Source organism: Triticum urartu, chromosome 7A (genome assembly GCF_056163025.1).
Source record: "Triticum urartu cultivar PI428250 chromosome 7A, HENAU_Tu73, whole genome shotgun sequence".
In the NCBI taxonomy this organism is placed as follows: Eukaryota; Viridiplantae; Streptophyta; class Magnoliopsida; order Poales; family Poaceae; genus Triticum; species Triticum urartu.
Window position 1 is genome coordinate 111,359,790 of NC_141879.1, and position 14,904 is coordinate 111,374,693.

The 14,904-nt window shown below is 44.9% G+C and overlaps 2 protein-coding genes and 1 pseudogene across 3 annotated transcripts; all 3 read left to right on the forward strand.

Moving 5' to 3' along the window:
• The first annotated feature begins 406 nt into the window (after window positions 1-406).
• Window positions 407-5,751, forward strand: LOC125525919 (protein LATERAL BRANCHING OXIDOREDUCTASE 1-like; annotated as a pseudogene). The gene is made up of 4 exons (XR_015611026.1): window positions 407-1,106; window positions 1,201-1,460; window positions 1,553-1,880; window positions 5,383-5,751. The product of XR_015611026.1 is annotated as a protein LATERAL BRANCHING OXIDOREDUCTASE 1-like (transcript).
• Window positions 5,752-7,257: 1,506 nt separating this feature from the next.
• LOC125525918 (protein SRG1-like) lies at window positions 7,258-9,098 on the forward strand. Its single transcript, XM_048690924.2, has 4 exons — window positions 7,258-7,560; window positions 7,646-7,905; window positions 7,991-8,318; window positions 8,714-9,098. The coding sequence occupies exons 1-4, from the start codon at window positions 7,282-7,284 to the stop codon at window positions 8,957-8,959; spliced, it is 1,113 nt and encodes a 370-aa protein (XP_048546881.2). The 5' UTR covers window positions 7,258-7,281; the 3' UTR covers window positions 8,960-9,098.
• A 2,747-nt stretch (window positions 9,099-11,845) lies between these two features.
• Window positions 11,846-14,211, forward strand: LOC125522134 (uncharacterized). Its single transcript, XM_087536821.1, has 3 exons — window positions 11,846-13,257; window positions 13,341-13,538; window positions 13,682-14,211. The coding sequence occupies exons 1-3, from the start codon at window positions 11,863-11,865 to the stop codon at window positions 14,000-14,002; spliced, it is 1,914 nt and encodes a 637-aa protein (XP_087392947.1). The 5' UTR covers window positions 11,846-11,862; the 3' UTR covers window positions 14,003-14,211.
• The last annotated feature ends 693 nt before the right edge of the window (window positions 14,212-14,904 follow it).

A 14,904-nucleotide genomic window follows, 5' to 3' on the forward strand; every position in this document is an offset into this window, starting at 1 on the left:
GGATTGGTGGCAGGTGGTTGCGACGGCCTCATACTCGCTAGGCGTCCTGGTTGAGAAGTGCGCCGGACTGGTGAGTATCCCATACCCGGCACACGTCCTGGTTGGGACCTCAGGTCTTAAATGATATGTTTGGCTGTGCGGTCTGTTTGGTATTAGTCCCAGACTATCAGCATACCTTCATCAACTAGATAGGAGTAGCGACAGATGTTGCCTAGACGGTGGCTTTAGTCTTACTGTTATATGACTTTATAAAGTCTTGTGTGAATAATTAATAAAGTGACTACATGCATCGTCTAGATGCAGAGGCCAGGGTCCTCCTCCTTTTGTAAAAAAAAGTTTAGCAATCCTGTGCGAAAAGTTAAAAAAAAATCATTAGTACACTTTGTGGACGTTTGGGCCAGCCGTCTTCATTGAGCCGCATTTGCATTTTTAGTTTGATGATACAGACAGCACGACATGTGCAATGTGTTTAGCTGAAGCTACGTATGTAATGTATGAAGCATCTGCTCTGTAAAATGAGACCCGCTACCGCTGTGGGAGGATATTTCGTGTCGCCAGCCACTAGCTTCATCAGACGCGCTGCGCCGAACAACTTAACTGTTGCTCCCTTATCGGATCAAAACAGATCTTGTCAGGAACGTCAACAACAACACATGACATGTGCGGATCACGATGAGGGCAACCGCAACCTTTGTCCCTTAGCTACCTCCTCTCCTTATCGTCGACGACGTGTGCGACCACCATAATTCCCAGGCTCCCAGCACCTACGACTGATCGTCGAGGCCAGCCGAGGTATCGTCGTCACATAGATCGAGCGCTACTGAAAGACCAAACCAACCACGGAAGGTCGTGCAATCGCATCTATGGAAAGCACAGGGGGAGCGAGACCAACGTCGACGGTGCAGGAGCTCGCCGGCGCCCACGGCAAGCTCGACGTGCCGGCCCGGTACGTCTCACGCAGTCACCACGAAAACGGCCAGCACCCCACCGCGGCGCCGGTCCCTGTCATCGACATCGGCCGCCTTTTCAAGCAGGAGGGCGCCGCCGCAGCTGACGGCGAAGAGGCGAAGCTCCGGCAGGCGCTCGAGTCGTGGGGCCTCTTCCTGGTAATTAATCATCTATTCTCTCGTCGCTGAGCGAAATCGATCAAGCTTGCGTGTTGAGCGAGCGTACCGTGTCGTCTGTCGTGTGTGTCTGCAGGTGACTAAGCACGGCGTCGACACCTCGGTGATGGACGGCATGATGGTCGCGTCAAGGGAGTTCTTCCGGCAGCCACCCGAAGAGAAACAGAGATACACCAACCTCATCGGGGGCGAGTGGTTCTAGCTCGAGGGGTACGGGACCGACCGGATGAGCTCGGCGGAGCAGATCCTCGACTGGTCCGACCGCCTCTACCTCAGGGTGGAGCCCGAAGACGAGCGCAGCCTCGCCCTCTGGCCAGCGCATCCTCAAACCTTCAGGTAATCAGTGATCACACAAAGATTGATGCGATCGTCGTCTCGAAAAATAATATAGGAAATATCAAGCTCCTCAACTCTTTTTTTTTTTACAGGAATCTTCTGCACGAGTTCACCACGAAATGTAGGGTGGTGAAGGATGGACTGGTCCAGGCAATGGCGAGGCTGCTGGGGCTCGACGACGACTATATAATGGACCAGTTTGGGGAGAAGGCTGACACTTACGCTAGATTCAGCTACTACCCGGAGTGCCCGAGGCCGGAGCTTGTGTTCGGCCTGAAGCCCCACTCCGATGGGAGCGTTCTTACCGTGCTCATGGTCGATGACACCATTGGTGGGCTCCAGATTTTGAGAGATGGTGTCTGGTTCGATGTACCGATTGTTCCTCACACCCTGCTGATCAACATAGGAGATCAAACTGAGGTAAACACCATCACCTCTACGCTCGCAGTATGCCAATCGAACCGCTACTGTCTCTGTTCCAGTTCCAAAATATAGAATATGGAAACATATTTTATTATGAATATATTCCAGTTCCAAAATATAGAATATGGAAACATATTTTATTATGAATATAATAGTATTGATTTTGATTTTTAGATGTTTTATATAAATTCGGTCAAGGTTTACTAAACTTGACTCAAGACAAAACTAGTATGCACTGTATTTTAATGTTGGACATCAATATATACCAAACGTTCGTGCCTATTGGATAGGTCCGAACGATCCCATCCCGTGTCTCCCACGCAATTTCTTCCTAATCCCGATCTATCCTACCCCACGTCCCTCGATTTCTTCATATTCCTTCCTTTTTTATTTCTCCCACTCAAGGGAGACAAAAAAAGAAAATCAGGCTGGAGAGGATTCGAGCTCTGCTCTCTTGTATCAAGTATTAATCGAACGACAGAATCACGTTATGTTATTTCTTGTCCAACAAAATGGAGTCCATCTACTTGATCGTTACTTACCGCTGTGTTCTTTTCTAGATATAAAAAAAAGGAAAATGCATGCACATGGGTTTGAACGGATAACCTCTACCCCAAATGTGCAACACACTAACCAGCTCGACCAACTACAATCATTGTCTTACTACATATATATAAACTAGATACTGGCACCGTCTTTACTTTCATATCAAGATTTTCTTTTCTTTTCTTAACTTAAGTTACCAACCCCAAGGGTACATTAAGTTACCAGCCCTACGGTATGATGTTTGAACAACTTTGTTATATTGGTTCAGAGTTATCATGGTGTTAAACATAAATTATCAGGTGTGCGGCATGTAAAATTCCATGTTATTTACACAGAACTTATCGGGCTATGTTTTCAGCAACTTTTTATTAGATCAACGTTACCATGATATTTGTACATAAGTTATCAGGTCCGCGGTGTCTAACTTACCATGTTATTTACACGTAAGTTATCAACAATATGTTTTTCCAACAAATTCTTTTTCCTATGGCTAAAAAAGTTACCGCGGTGTTTGTAATATATTATCAGGTTTGTGGTGCATATATTACCATGTTATTTACACATAAATTGCCGGAGCTATGTTTTCAACAACTTTTTTCCATGGGTTAAAATTACCGCATTTTTTGTACCGAAGTTATCATGTCCGTGGTGCATATGTTACCATGATAGTTGCACAAAAGTTATTGGAGTTATGTTTTCAACAACATTTGTTCCTCGACTTAAAGCAATCGTGATGTTTGTGCCTAAGTTATCAGGCATGCGATGAATATATTATCATGCTATTTATACAGAAGTTATGGGGTCAAAGTTAACGGCTATTATTTTTAATAATTTTCCTCGCTGGTCAAAGTTATCAGGGTGTTTGTACGTAATATATCAGGCCTGTCGTGCATTTCTTACCATGGTATTTACACATAAAATTATGGGTGGTATGTCTATAATTTTTTTTTCACTAGGTTGAGGTGACCACGGTGTTTGTACCTAAGTTATCATGCCTGTCGGGCGTAAATTCTCATGATTTTTCGCAGAAGTTAGCAGAATATATCTCAACAACTTTTTTTCTTAGTATCAAAGTTACCACTGTATTTGTACATAAGTTAACAAATCCGAAGTGTGTATGTTACCATGTTATCCATACATGAGTTAGCGAGGATATGCTTTTAAGATATATTGGACAAGGACTAAAGCTGGCGTGCCTTGGTTATTGCGTCAAAAATCCAATGCAATGGCCTTGATTGTTGTGGCTTTCTTTTCCTCACATATACTAAAGTACAAAGGAAAAAACTAATGTCAAACTTAACGTAAACATGTGCTTGTCGAGATGGTTGAGATCCTACAGCACCAATTGTGTGCTGTGGGCTTGATTCCCACTTCTCGCAGAAATTTTTGTCTTCCGGCACGCTGGAAAAAAAACAATCACGAGTTAGGCATAGAAAATCCGGATCAATCTCACGAGAAACTGGCGCACGCTAGAATTTCGGATCGAACGTCAATTAGATCATTCGGATCTATTGTCAAATCATGAACGTTTGGAAATTACAAATTCCGTTTAATGTTTGAAGAAACATTTTATCTTTGACCTTTGGTTAAAATATTATTTAGAATTTTAGATGAAAATGTGACATTACAATATTAATGAAGTGGTTCCACAATATTTTTCCCAGATTTATATGAGACAAAATGAAGATATAGCGTGTCCAGATCAAGGTTTTGGATCCCAAGCGAGCCTTTTTTCTCGAGGGGCACCGAAATTCACGGTTCCCACGGTAACCGCGAAGTACTGCAAAAAATTCGGACAAAATGTAAAATCAAATTTTGAATTCAAATATTTAAAAGTTGATATAGATAAACTTTTAACTCTTTGAGATCACAGTCTTTATCCTAGCGTAGTGGCTGTACACACGAACCCACTGATGCCGCGGTGAGGGATTTCTAGTTCGACTCCAGCCGCTCCAGAATTTTTTACTCTGTTAGTTTTTACTTTCACATTCTAAAAAAGAAACAAAAACTGTATGAGGTAAGACCCGAACCCGCGACCTGCAGCTCCATAAAGCAAGCCTTTGCCACTACGCCATTGTGAGCTCTGTTGTAACATGAGAGATGCCGCCTATTTAACAGCAGAGTGATCGTTTGAATTCAAATTTCAAAAAGACTCGATTTTTTTTGCTCGGTATGAGTGTTTTCCGTGGGGTAGCGGTAACCGCTCGGGATCGCGAAATTTCGAGCGGTACCCAAAACAATGGTCCAGATCATGGTTTTATGCAGAAACTTGAGTCATCTTGCCACCAATGATTTAGTATGGAGTTTATTTCATATATTCTCACTGCTTATTTCTAATTTGTATCTATATCAATATAAAGATCACAGGTTGTAGAAAAATGGCATGCCTCCGTTAATCACACATAAACTTATGGTTCTTAGTTATACTTGTTGTCTCCTAATTATTTAACCCCTAAATTTATTTTGTATACATGACAATTGTTGGTTTTCTTGAAAAAACTATGCGATATTTATTTTATAAAAAATATCTTCGCTTCAGCTTTGCATGCTATTTGAAAATTTCCAAACACTGTTTCTAATTCATAGAAAAGTTATACAACGATTGCTACATGTGGGCTTATAATTTTCTTGTGCTTCTAACATCTTTGTTTATGGAAGTATGTAAAATTACATGGTTTTACAATTTTCAAACATGTCAAGGATAACAATGGTAAGAAAAGACGTCATAACAATTGTAGTTTTCTTCCCACATTTGTGATACTAGTCATTATTAACTGTTATATATACATTATATTTCAAAATGATTACGGGTCTACCTCCGCCATGGGTGGATCAGTTAGGAAGGTGGTCAGAGGTGAAAATAGTCATCACACATCGAGTAAATCTGATGTGTTTGTACTATTCTTTGAAAAGTCCCCCAAACTCTTGGCCTAATCATAAAAAATTGTAACAGATAATGAGCAATGGAATCTTCAAAAGCCCCGTGCATAGAGTTGTGACAAATGCTGAGAAAGAAAGGCTATCGCTGGCTCTATTCTACTCGGTTGATCCTGAGAGAGAAATTGAGCCAGCGACTCAGCTGGTAGATAGAAAAGACCAGCGTTGTACAGAAAGGTCAAGGTGAAGGACTACATTGCTGGACTCTATGAACATGTGTCTCAAGGAACGATGGTTATTGACACAGTGAAGATATAAATAAGTGTGGTATCATGTTGGTAATGCAAAACGTGTAGTCTTTCTAGGAACAATTTATCTCCATGTATTGTTGCATGTTAACTCTATTAAGTACTCCCTTTGTTCAGCATCACATGTCAGTCTTGAATTTTGCTGCTGTCCGGGCAAAGCTCCGGTCAGTGGTCGGTGGCGGCTGGACTCTTGGTAACGTGGGCATGAAGGTCGTGGGCATGGCGGCGGATCACGGCGTCAATTTTGTTGGCGGGCTGTGCTTCCCAGTGAACTACAGCAGGCTAGTGGTGGAACGCTCCTCCTTGTCTTCTCTTGGGTGCCTCGCCTTCTGGTTGTGCTGCTCAGCCTGAGCATGGCATGGGTCGGTGGTCATCGATGCTGGCGGGGCTTTGATCTACGGATGCTGGCTGGGCTTGATCTACAGCGTGGTGATTGTTGTTGCCATCATGCGATGATACCCATCGTTCTGATCTAGCCAAACATGGGTGGGTTTCCGGAGCGATCGTCCCATCACCTAGATTCACACGTGGGGGTGACCACTCTGGCCTGCGGCGACAGTCCTGATGCAGACTGCGATGGCCACCGAAAGTTCTTCGGAAGGGTTTCTCCCTTCAGATCCGAGGGTTGACTTCAGCAACAAGATGCAAACTATGGACAACGGTTTGACGCATAGGGATGTTTGTGCAGCAACGGTGGTCGCACATCGCACGTAGATGCTGGGTTCACGGAAAAGTGGTGATGACAACATATGAGTGGTATCGATGGTGGTGCTAATCAAGCACCCCGATCACGAGCTTCGGGGTGAAAGCCTAGGTCTGATCCGAATTGGTTATACCTGGCAATGGCGATGTTTTTACCATTGTTACCTTGCTAGAGGCATTGCTCGGACTAATTCTTCAGGGTAAAAACCTAGATTCTAGCATTTTGTGGTTGGATCCTGCGACGACAGCGTTTGATCGTCAGTCCTATCCTAAAAGCGTTGTTGTTGAGAAAACTCGTCATTTGTGTGATGTCATGACATGATTGGTGTGGATATGGTGACTGTTGTAGTTTGCTGATCACGAAACTGATTAGTTTGGTTTTTTCTTCACCTGCTCATATCTTGCATGACTTTGCCATTTGCCGATGTGTTTTTTTGTGTTTGTGTTGACTGTGTGCATCCTATCTATGCAGAGATCAGGTGTGTACTCTTAATGCTTCATTTTAAGCTAATAAAATCCACTCTTTTGTGGAGAAAAATGATTTCATTTATCGTCCATGGTTCAGCCCTATGCCACATGCCCACCGTACATATAATACGGCAGCCAGCCTAGTGCCAGGTTTTTTTTTGCGCGGTCAGCCTAATGACTGTTAGGTGCAACTCAAACCTTATCGTGTTTGAGTGTACTGAAAATTTTGAAATTCAAGGCTATCAATTTATTTTACTTTAGCAGCAATGACAACTCCTCTGATCGGCGGCTAGCCGGCTACACCTCTGATCGGCACGTTGTCGCTCGCTGACAGCCGGCGACATATCACATAACATAGCATGTGGAAACGAGGATGGCCGAGACTGCAACATTCGTCCGTAGTACTGAAAGATGGGCACGATACCAGCAGTGACCAACGGGAAAATATTGTCGCACGTCACGTTGAACGAGCGCTACTTTTCTACTGAAGAGACCACATGATGGCTGGTGGGATTGGTGTATCTATGGAAAGCACGGGGGGAGCGAGAGCGCCCACGACGGTGCAGGAGCTGGCCGGCGCCCTCGCCGCGCCCGTCGTGCCGGCCCGGTACGTCGCGCGCGGACAACACGACCACGACCAGCAGCCTGCGACGGCGGTAGTGGCGCCAATCCCTGTCATCGACCTCGGCCGCCTTTTCAAGCTGGACGACACCACCGCTTCTGCCGAGGAGGCAGCGAAGCTCCGGCTGGCGCTTGAGTCGTGGGGTCTCTTCCTGGTAAGCAGTGATAACGACTTGAAATTTTGGAGCGGTATCAAGCGACAAGCGTCGGTGTTAAGCATACCATGTTGTGCCCCTGCAGGTGACTAACCACGGCGTAGATGCCGCCGTGATGGATGGCATGATGGCCGCTTCGAGGGAGTTCTTTCAGCGGCCACCGGAAGAGAAGCAGAGATACACCAACCTGATCGGCGGCGAGCGGTTCCAGCTCGAGGGGTACGGGACCGACCAGGTGAGCTCGCCGGACCAGATCCTAGACTGGTCCGACCGCCTCTTCCTCAAGGTGGAGCCGGAGGACGAACGGAGCCTCGCCCTCTGGCCGGCGCACCCCGAAACCTTCAGGTGACCGATCTCACAAACATGAATAATGTGATATATCTGAAAATTGTACTGTTGAGGATATATTGTTCTTGGTTTTCATGTTCAGGGATCTTCTTGACGAGTTCACGAATAAATGTGGGGAAGTGAACGATGGTCTACTCCGGGCAATGTCAAAGCTGCTGGAGCTCCACGATGACTACTTCGTGGACCAGCTTGGGGAGAGAGCTGACACTTATGTTAGATTCAGCTACTACCCAGAGTGCCCAAGGCCGGAGCTCGTGTTCGGCCTTAAGCCCCACTCTGATGGGAGTGTTCTTACCGTGCTCATGGTCGATGACGTTGTTGGTGGCCTGCAACTCCTTAGAGACGGCGTTTGGTGGGATGTACCGGTCGTGCCCCACACCCTACTGGTCAACGTAGGAGACCAAACTGAGGTAAACACCGTTCCCTAGCTCATGGTTAAAGAAAAGGCAAATATCAATGTAGCATGTATTCAAGAATAAATGAGTTATGTATAAAGTACACAATATAGTTAGATGTGTGCATCGCAGTGAAGCAGAGACCAGGGGCACACCCGTCTTAAAAATACTTCTGAATATTGTGTATGATTTTTATTGCATGATAATTAATATTTACTATAATAATGTATGATTTTATGCTAACATATCCATATAAAACATAACAATAAAACTTACATGTTGGGGACATATGTGTCACACCTCTTTTCTACGGAGGAAAGAAAGTGTCACACACATAACCCTTGAACATTAATATTTTTTTGTTAAAAATAGCCAAGCTCTTCATCGCTCTTTCATGGTTTATGGCACAGATAATAAGCAATGGGATCTTCAAAAGCCCTGTGCATAGGGTTGTCACAAATGCTAAGAAAGAGAGGTTATCAGTGGTTTTGTTCTACTCCGCTCGTTCTGAAAGAGAGATCGAGCCAGCTACTCAGCTGGTAGACGAGAAGAGGCCGGTGTTGTACAGAAAGATCAAGGTCAAGGACTACATTGCTGGACTCTATGAACATGTCTCTCAAGGGACAATGGTTATCGACACGGTGAAAATATTCTAAGTGCGGTGTCATGTGTTTCATGCAAATTCTTTGGCCATTCTGGGACCAATATACTCATCTGTTATTTGCATGCCGACTGTCAAGTGTCTTAAGTACTCCTTTTGTTAAACAACCCATGCCGTTTTCAGGTTTTTTGTGTGGTCTTCTGTGCATTGTTGTTTTGGACATTTTCCAGTTTTGTTGTTTTTTGATGATATAAAATAAACTATTTATAAATCAACACTAAGAACAATCTCATATGATCATGAAAAATTGTACAAATACAAAATCATAAAGAATATCTTTATTGGAAGGCTGTAAGTACCGACTAAAAATAACTATTTACAAACTTAGAACTAACTATTTTCATCTCATTAGAACTACAAATACCGATAAAAAGTTAACTAAAAACATAAAACAAATCAGATTTGAAAAGGTTCACAAATTTGAAAACAGTTTATGAATTTGAAAAAAGGTTCATTACTCTGACAAAAGTTCGTGAGTTTGAAAAAGAAATTGCAGATTGGAGAAACATTCATTGATTTGACAAAAAATCATGAAATTGAAAAAAGTTCATGAGTTTGAAAAAGTTCACGGTTTTGAAGAAAGTTCATAAATTTGAAAAAAAGTTTGCGAGATTGAAAAAGGTTCACGAATTGGAAAAACATTCACGAATTTGGAAGTTCACGGATGTTTTTTCATATGACACAATTGGAATGTCGATGTTTGGAGGCGTTTAGATCATATATAATATGGATCGTTCGACCCAAATATTTAAGAGGTTGTCTTTCCTCCTCCACAGGAAAATCTTCATCCTCCTCCCGCCGGCTCCGTCGTCGATCCGCCCCACGTCTCCAACTTGAAAGTCGAACCGGAGATGGTTAATGAAGATATCATTGAGTTGATGGCTGTTGTGTATAATTGTGATCATTTTGTGAACAAGCATGCCGACTCCTTGCGGCCTGCTGGTGAGCTCCTGAAAAAGATTTCAAACATTGACTCTCAGAATTGGGGCCTAGTTAAAGTAGCGACTGCTCTCAAGATACTATGCTACCCTGAAGAGAAACTTCCCGGCGATCCTCTGGAGGCTTTCTCAGCGGAAGAGTATTCCAAGTTGGTGAATGATGGACCTCGATACGAAGGTAAATTTTTGAAGGTGTCTTGCAAGATTATCTTCAAAGAAATGATATCGGTCCGTCACCATAGGAATAGGATGTTAAGACTCTTGGGCCATCACGTGAGGGAGGCAAGAAAAGCATATGATGTCGGAGAAGCTTCGACGAGCATCCCCTCAAAAAAGAGGCAACGCTTCGATGGGGCGGCTACTGAGCCGAGGAAAAAATTACGCTGGCCTCTGAAGCCGCTCAAGCCGCCACAGGCTTGCCGTCAATGCACCATGGCTACAGCCCCTTCCCAGGTGCGAGAGTGCTCCTGTTTGGACGAGCCGAGTAGGGATAGCTGTGCTCTGTTGTCGAAGATACAAGCGTTACGGTGCTTCAAGATGGCCACGAACCTGTGGAGCCGCGTAAAGACACTAGGTAGTTTATGAACCGAGCTAATTAAGCTCATCACCTTTTACATTTTCATGTTTTCTGATACTAAGGCACCATCGCCTGTGATACTTACGGGGTGTGCAATAGGCACGATCCACATCTCGATTCGTTTCTCCTCGTATAGTCGTATCGCAGCAAGCCAGCCGGGAGTTAGCTGCTTCTTTATTTTCTTGATAAAATAGGGGGAAAAAAAGACAGCAGAAGACGATATGTAACGTTTTGCAGCGGAGGACGTGACATTCACACCGGTGCGTGGTCGAGAAAGCTCTTCTCTCGCTACGACGCCTCCTTCTGCCTTTCGTGCCCACACCTCGCCACAAAATGGCGAAGCCAAACGCCTCATTCATACCACCAATGATATGCCATGCTCCATTTTGGGTAGAGACATTCCACAACGTCCCCATCAGTGTCAGAAAGGACACATGTGATAGTGTATCGATCATAGTAAAAAAATTCATTGTTTGGCGCTTGGCTCTGTTGTTTCACAAAGATGCTCAGCCAGCTCTCTATCAAAGAGGGCCCATATGCATCTGGTCATTAAGCATTCAAGCAAAGAATGCCACCATGAGTCTGACAGCTACACATGGACTTGTTTGACATGTTTCTATGTGCTCTCACATCCTCTGTGGGTAGAGAATGTCTGGCTAATCTCCATAAGAACATGCGGATTTTACCTGTCAATGGAGTTTTCCACGAGAGCTTCCATGAGGTCGTGCCTCAGCCGTTGCTCAAAGAGCCTGACGAGCCATCCAGTCATTCTTCTCATCTCAGCTTCGTATGTATCATGATTCTATATGTGAATCTGATCAAGAAACAACCAAGATGCAGTTAAACCGAGCTCAAGTGAACAGTAAAATAAAAAATCAAATAATTTTGAATTTTTTTGTTGCAAACGTTGACAAAATATTTTGATTGCTTGCAATGTTTCATCATCGATGACATTCATGCAAGAGGTGGCAAAAAAACGATGCTCCAAAAATATTATTTTCAAAATCATTTTGGAGTATTGTTTTTTTTACCACGTCTTCCATGAGTATCATTTCGTGATGAAACTTTGCAAACAATAAAAATAGTTGTCAATGTTTGCTAAAAAATATTAGATTTTTTTTGATTTTTTATTTATTTTACTGTTCACTCGAGCTCTTAGAAAGGCACTTTAGGAAATATCCGTTCTTTTTGAAGTATATATGATTTTTGTAGGGGTTCGAACTTCGAAGTATATATGATGCTTGATGCTGTTAAATTGTGGGCTGCACTACCACTTATGGACTTGGGCTTTGTTAATTGGGTCAAAGAGAATTCCGCACAAAAATTGGGTCACTCCGGGGAGATGGGATCGGTGAGGACGCTTGCTTGTAGGGCTTCGCACCGATGGAAACGAGATCGGGGCGTCGCCGCTCGCCTCCACCGCCACCGCCGCCGCATGTAGCTCACCGCCGCCGTAGTCCACAAGATGCCGACCTCATCAGCGACCTCCCCGACGATGTCCTCCTCCTGGTGCTGGTGCGCCTGCGCTGCGTCCGTGCCGCCGCGCGCACCGGGCTCCTCTCGCGCCGGTGGCGCGGCCTCTGGACCTGCCTCCCGGATCTCACCTTCCGTGGCGTCCCGCCCGCCACCGTCGAATCGGCGCTCGCCAGTTTCGCTGCTTCGCCGACAGTGCCCCTCCTCGACATCTGCATCCGGGTGGGACATACAGCTGCCCAAGCCAGCTCGTTGCTGCGCGCCGCCGCTGTACTCTCTCCGGCGGAGCTATTCTTCGACTTCCCGGGGTCTAGTAAGGTAGTTCTGAGCCAGATGGACCGCATCGAGCTGCCGTGCTTCGACCGCACCATATTGATCAAGCTGGAGACCTGGTTCTGCGTCATGCCGCCGCCGGCCGGCGAGTTCACTGCGCTGGAGAGGCTGTCCCTCAAAGCCTGCATCCTGAACCTTGGCACCTTTACGCCACAGTCAGCTGGCGAGTTCCCCGCGCTCAAGACGCTGGCCCTTGACGGCGACATTGTTGACCTTGGCACCTTCCTGAACCGCTGCCCACGATTGCACAACATCAGTATCACCTTCCGTAGTGTCGCGTCTGGCTCACACGAAGCGGCGCTAGCCACACTCGAAGCTGTGGCGGCACACGGTGGTGTCTCAGTGTCCCTACTCGGCATCCACCTCGGTAGTGCACATGGTACCGATGCCACCCTTCTCCGCGCCGCAGCGAGGCTCTCCCGGCAAGAGCTCGTCTTCACTCACCTAATTGACACACTATATGACCAGAAGTATAGGAATGTCAACCTGCCCTGTTTTCCCCATGCCGTCTCGATCAAGATTAAACTGTATCAAATCTGCTTCACACGGCTTCTTGGTGGCAAGTTCTCCAAGCTCGACAGTATGATCCTTAAAGGATGCATCATCCACGACCTTAGCACCTTGGTTTCCCTCTGCCCATGCCTTCGTGTGCTGAAGGTGAAGGCAGGTATGTCCAAATGTGAGATCACGATCCACTCAACATCGCTGCAGGAGATTGTCCTGTATTACTATACGGAATGCCGTGGCGTTGACATTGTGACTCCCATGCTTAAGCAATTGACAATGGATTTTGAGGCTGACAAAGACATCAATGTGTTCATATCGGCACCAATGCTGGAGAGTGTCTCGTTGGAACGCTCTTATATAGGTTTGCCCATTGTGTTTGATTTTTGGCACCTTCACTCTCTGAGCTTAGATAGACAGGGGTTGGTCAGAAACAACCATCTCCTCTATGTTTCCATGTATGCCTTGGTATGTCTTCTGTCCTGCTCAATTTACTGGATTTACCGACTAAATTAGTTTTATGCATGACACCCTACCATAATATTTTGCAGAATTCCTCGAGTGTAGAACTGGACTTTGCCCAAGAAATAGAGAAAATTCTGATTACCGACTTCTCTGTATTGGACCTAAGCCTCGAGGCAAAGGGGCACGTGTATGGGGCAACTTTGTTGCGTCTCTTTAGCGTGCCCCGGGTTCATACTGGTTTGAAATTGCTGAAGGTCATCCTACTGAGATTGAGGAAGTCCGAGGTAATTCTTCCATGTAGTTATATATCTCGCATTCATAATACTTGTTAAACACAATTTCTATTGGTAGCCATGAGATAAGATCTTTAGTACGTAGCTTAGCATGAATAAATATAGTACACTGTAATACTGTTCATTTGCTTTAGGTGGTACAATCATGCCCAGGGAATTGTCCATGTGATTCTCCCAAAAATTGGAGAAGCCAAAGTATCTCCATGGTTCATCTAGAAGAAGTGGAAATCAAAGGCCTAAAAGGAGAAGATCATGACTTTGATGTCTTGAAATTGATTCTTAGATGTGCACCGTCTCTTAAAAGGATGACCGTGGAACTGGAAACTGGGATTAAATCACATGGCCACGGAGATTGCACCAAGGAAATCAACAGCATCTCACTGGAGTATCCTTCCGTGGATTTTCATGTTTATCTCCAAGGAAATCAACAGCATGCGTTTTCATCACGCTCCTAGGGACTAAATCATATGATGTGACTCTGGAGGCTGCACCTGCTCTAAGAATGTCTACACCATCTCCTTGGGGTATCCTTCCATGAATTTCCATGCTCGGTTCTCTGGTGAACTTGGTGCTGCATGCATGTCCATCAGCGATTCCTGGTATTCATTTGAAGAACCTAAACTCTTGCTAAATCTCTTTGAACCTGTTGCCTGTTGCCTACAAATACTCTACTAAGAAACTTATACAGTGTTGTCGGTATCTTCAGCTAATTTAGAGCACGGCATTTCGACACTTTTTTTCATGCTTCGTATTTGTATTTTGCACAGTGAAAACGTACCAAACCTATTCATCATATATAGGTTGTCCAGGCAATGCATGCTGATGAGCACCAGGCAGCCATATAGCATAGTGTATCCACCTCCCGAAAATGCATCCAAATCGAGCTGTGTACACATCCACGTTTCCGAACAATGACATTTTCTGTGCTATGCATCAGCGGATTTTCTTGGGTTTCGAATAAAACTATAAATGCACGTGGCTGTAGTAGGCCTCTAGATCATCTCCCAACTGCTAAAACCCGGAGGAGAGATCACAGATTACGCTCTTTGGACGGCATTATGTCAAATTAGAAATTGTGAGGCTGGACTGACATGTTGGCCTAATGCGATTGTCGAAATCACTAGTTAAGGCTCTGGAATACTCGCTGGCCATAACCGGTGTCGACGAGCTGGACCCGGCAATGGACCCGAGGAGCGACCTGCGGCGGACGCTTTCGCCGGTGCTCAACCTCACGATCCACATCTAGGAGTTTGACAAGTTCCTAGGATTCAGTAACATAGTTTCAAGATTTCATAAATAATAAACTAATATTTTAAAAAAGAATCGGCCACACTTATGTCATGAAACCGAATTCCCA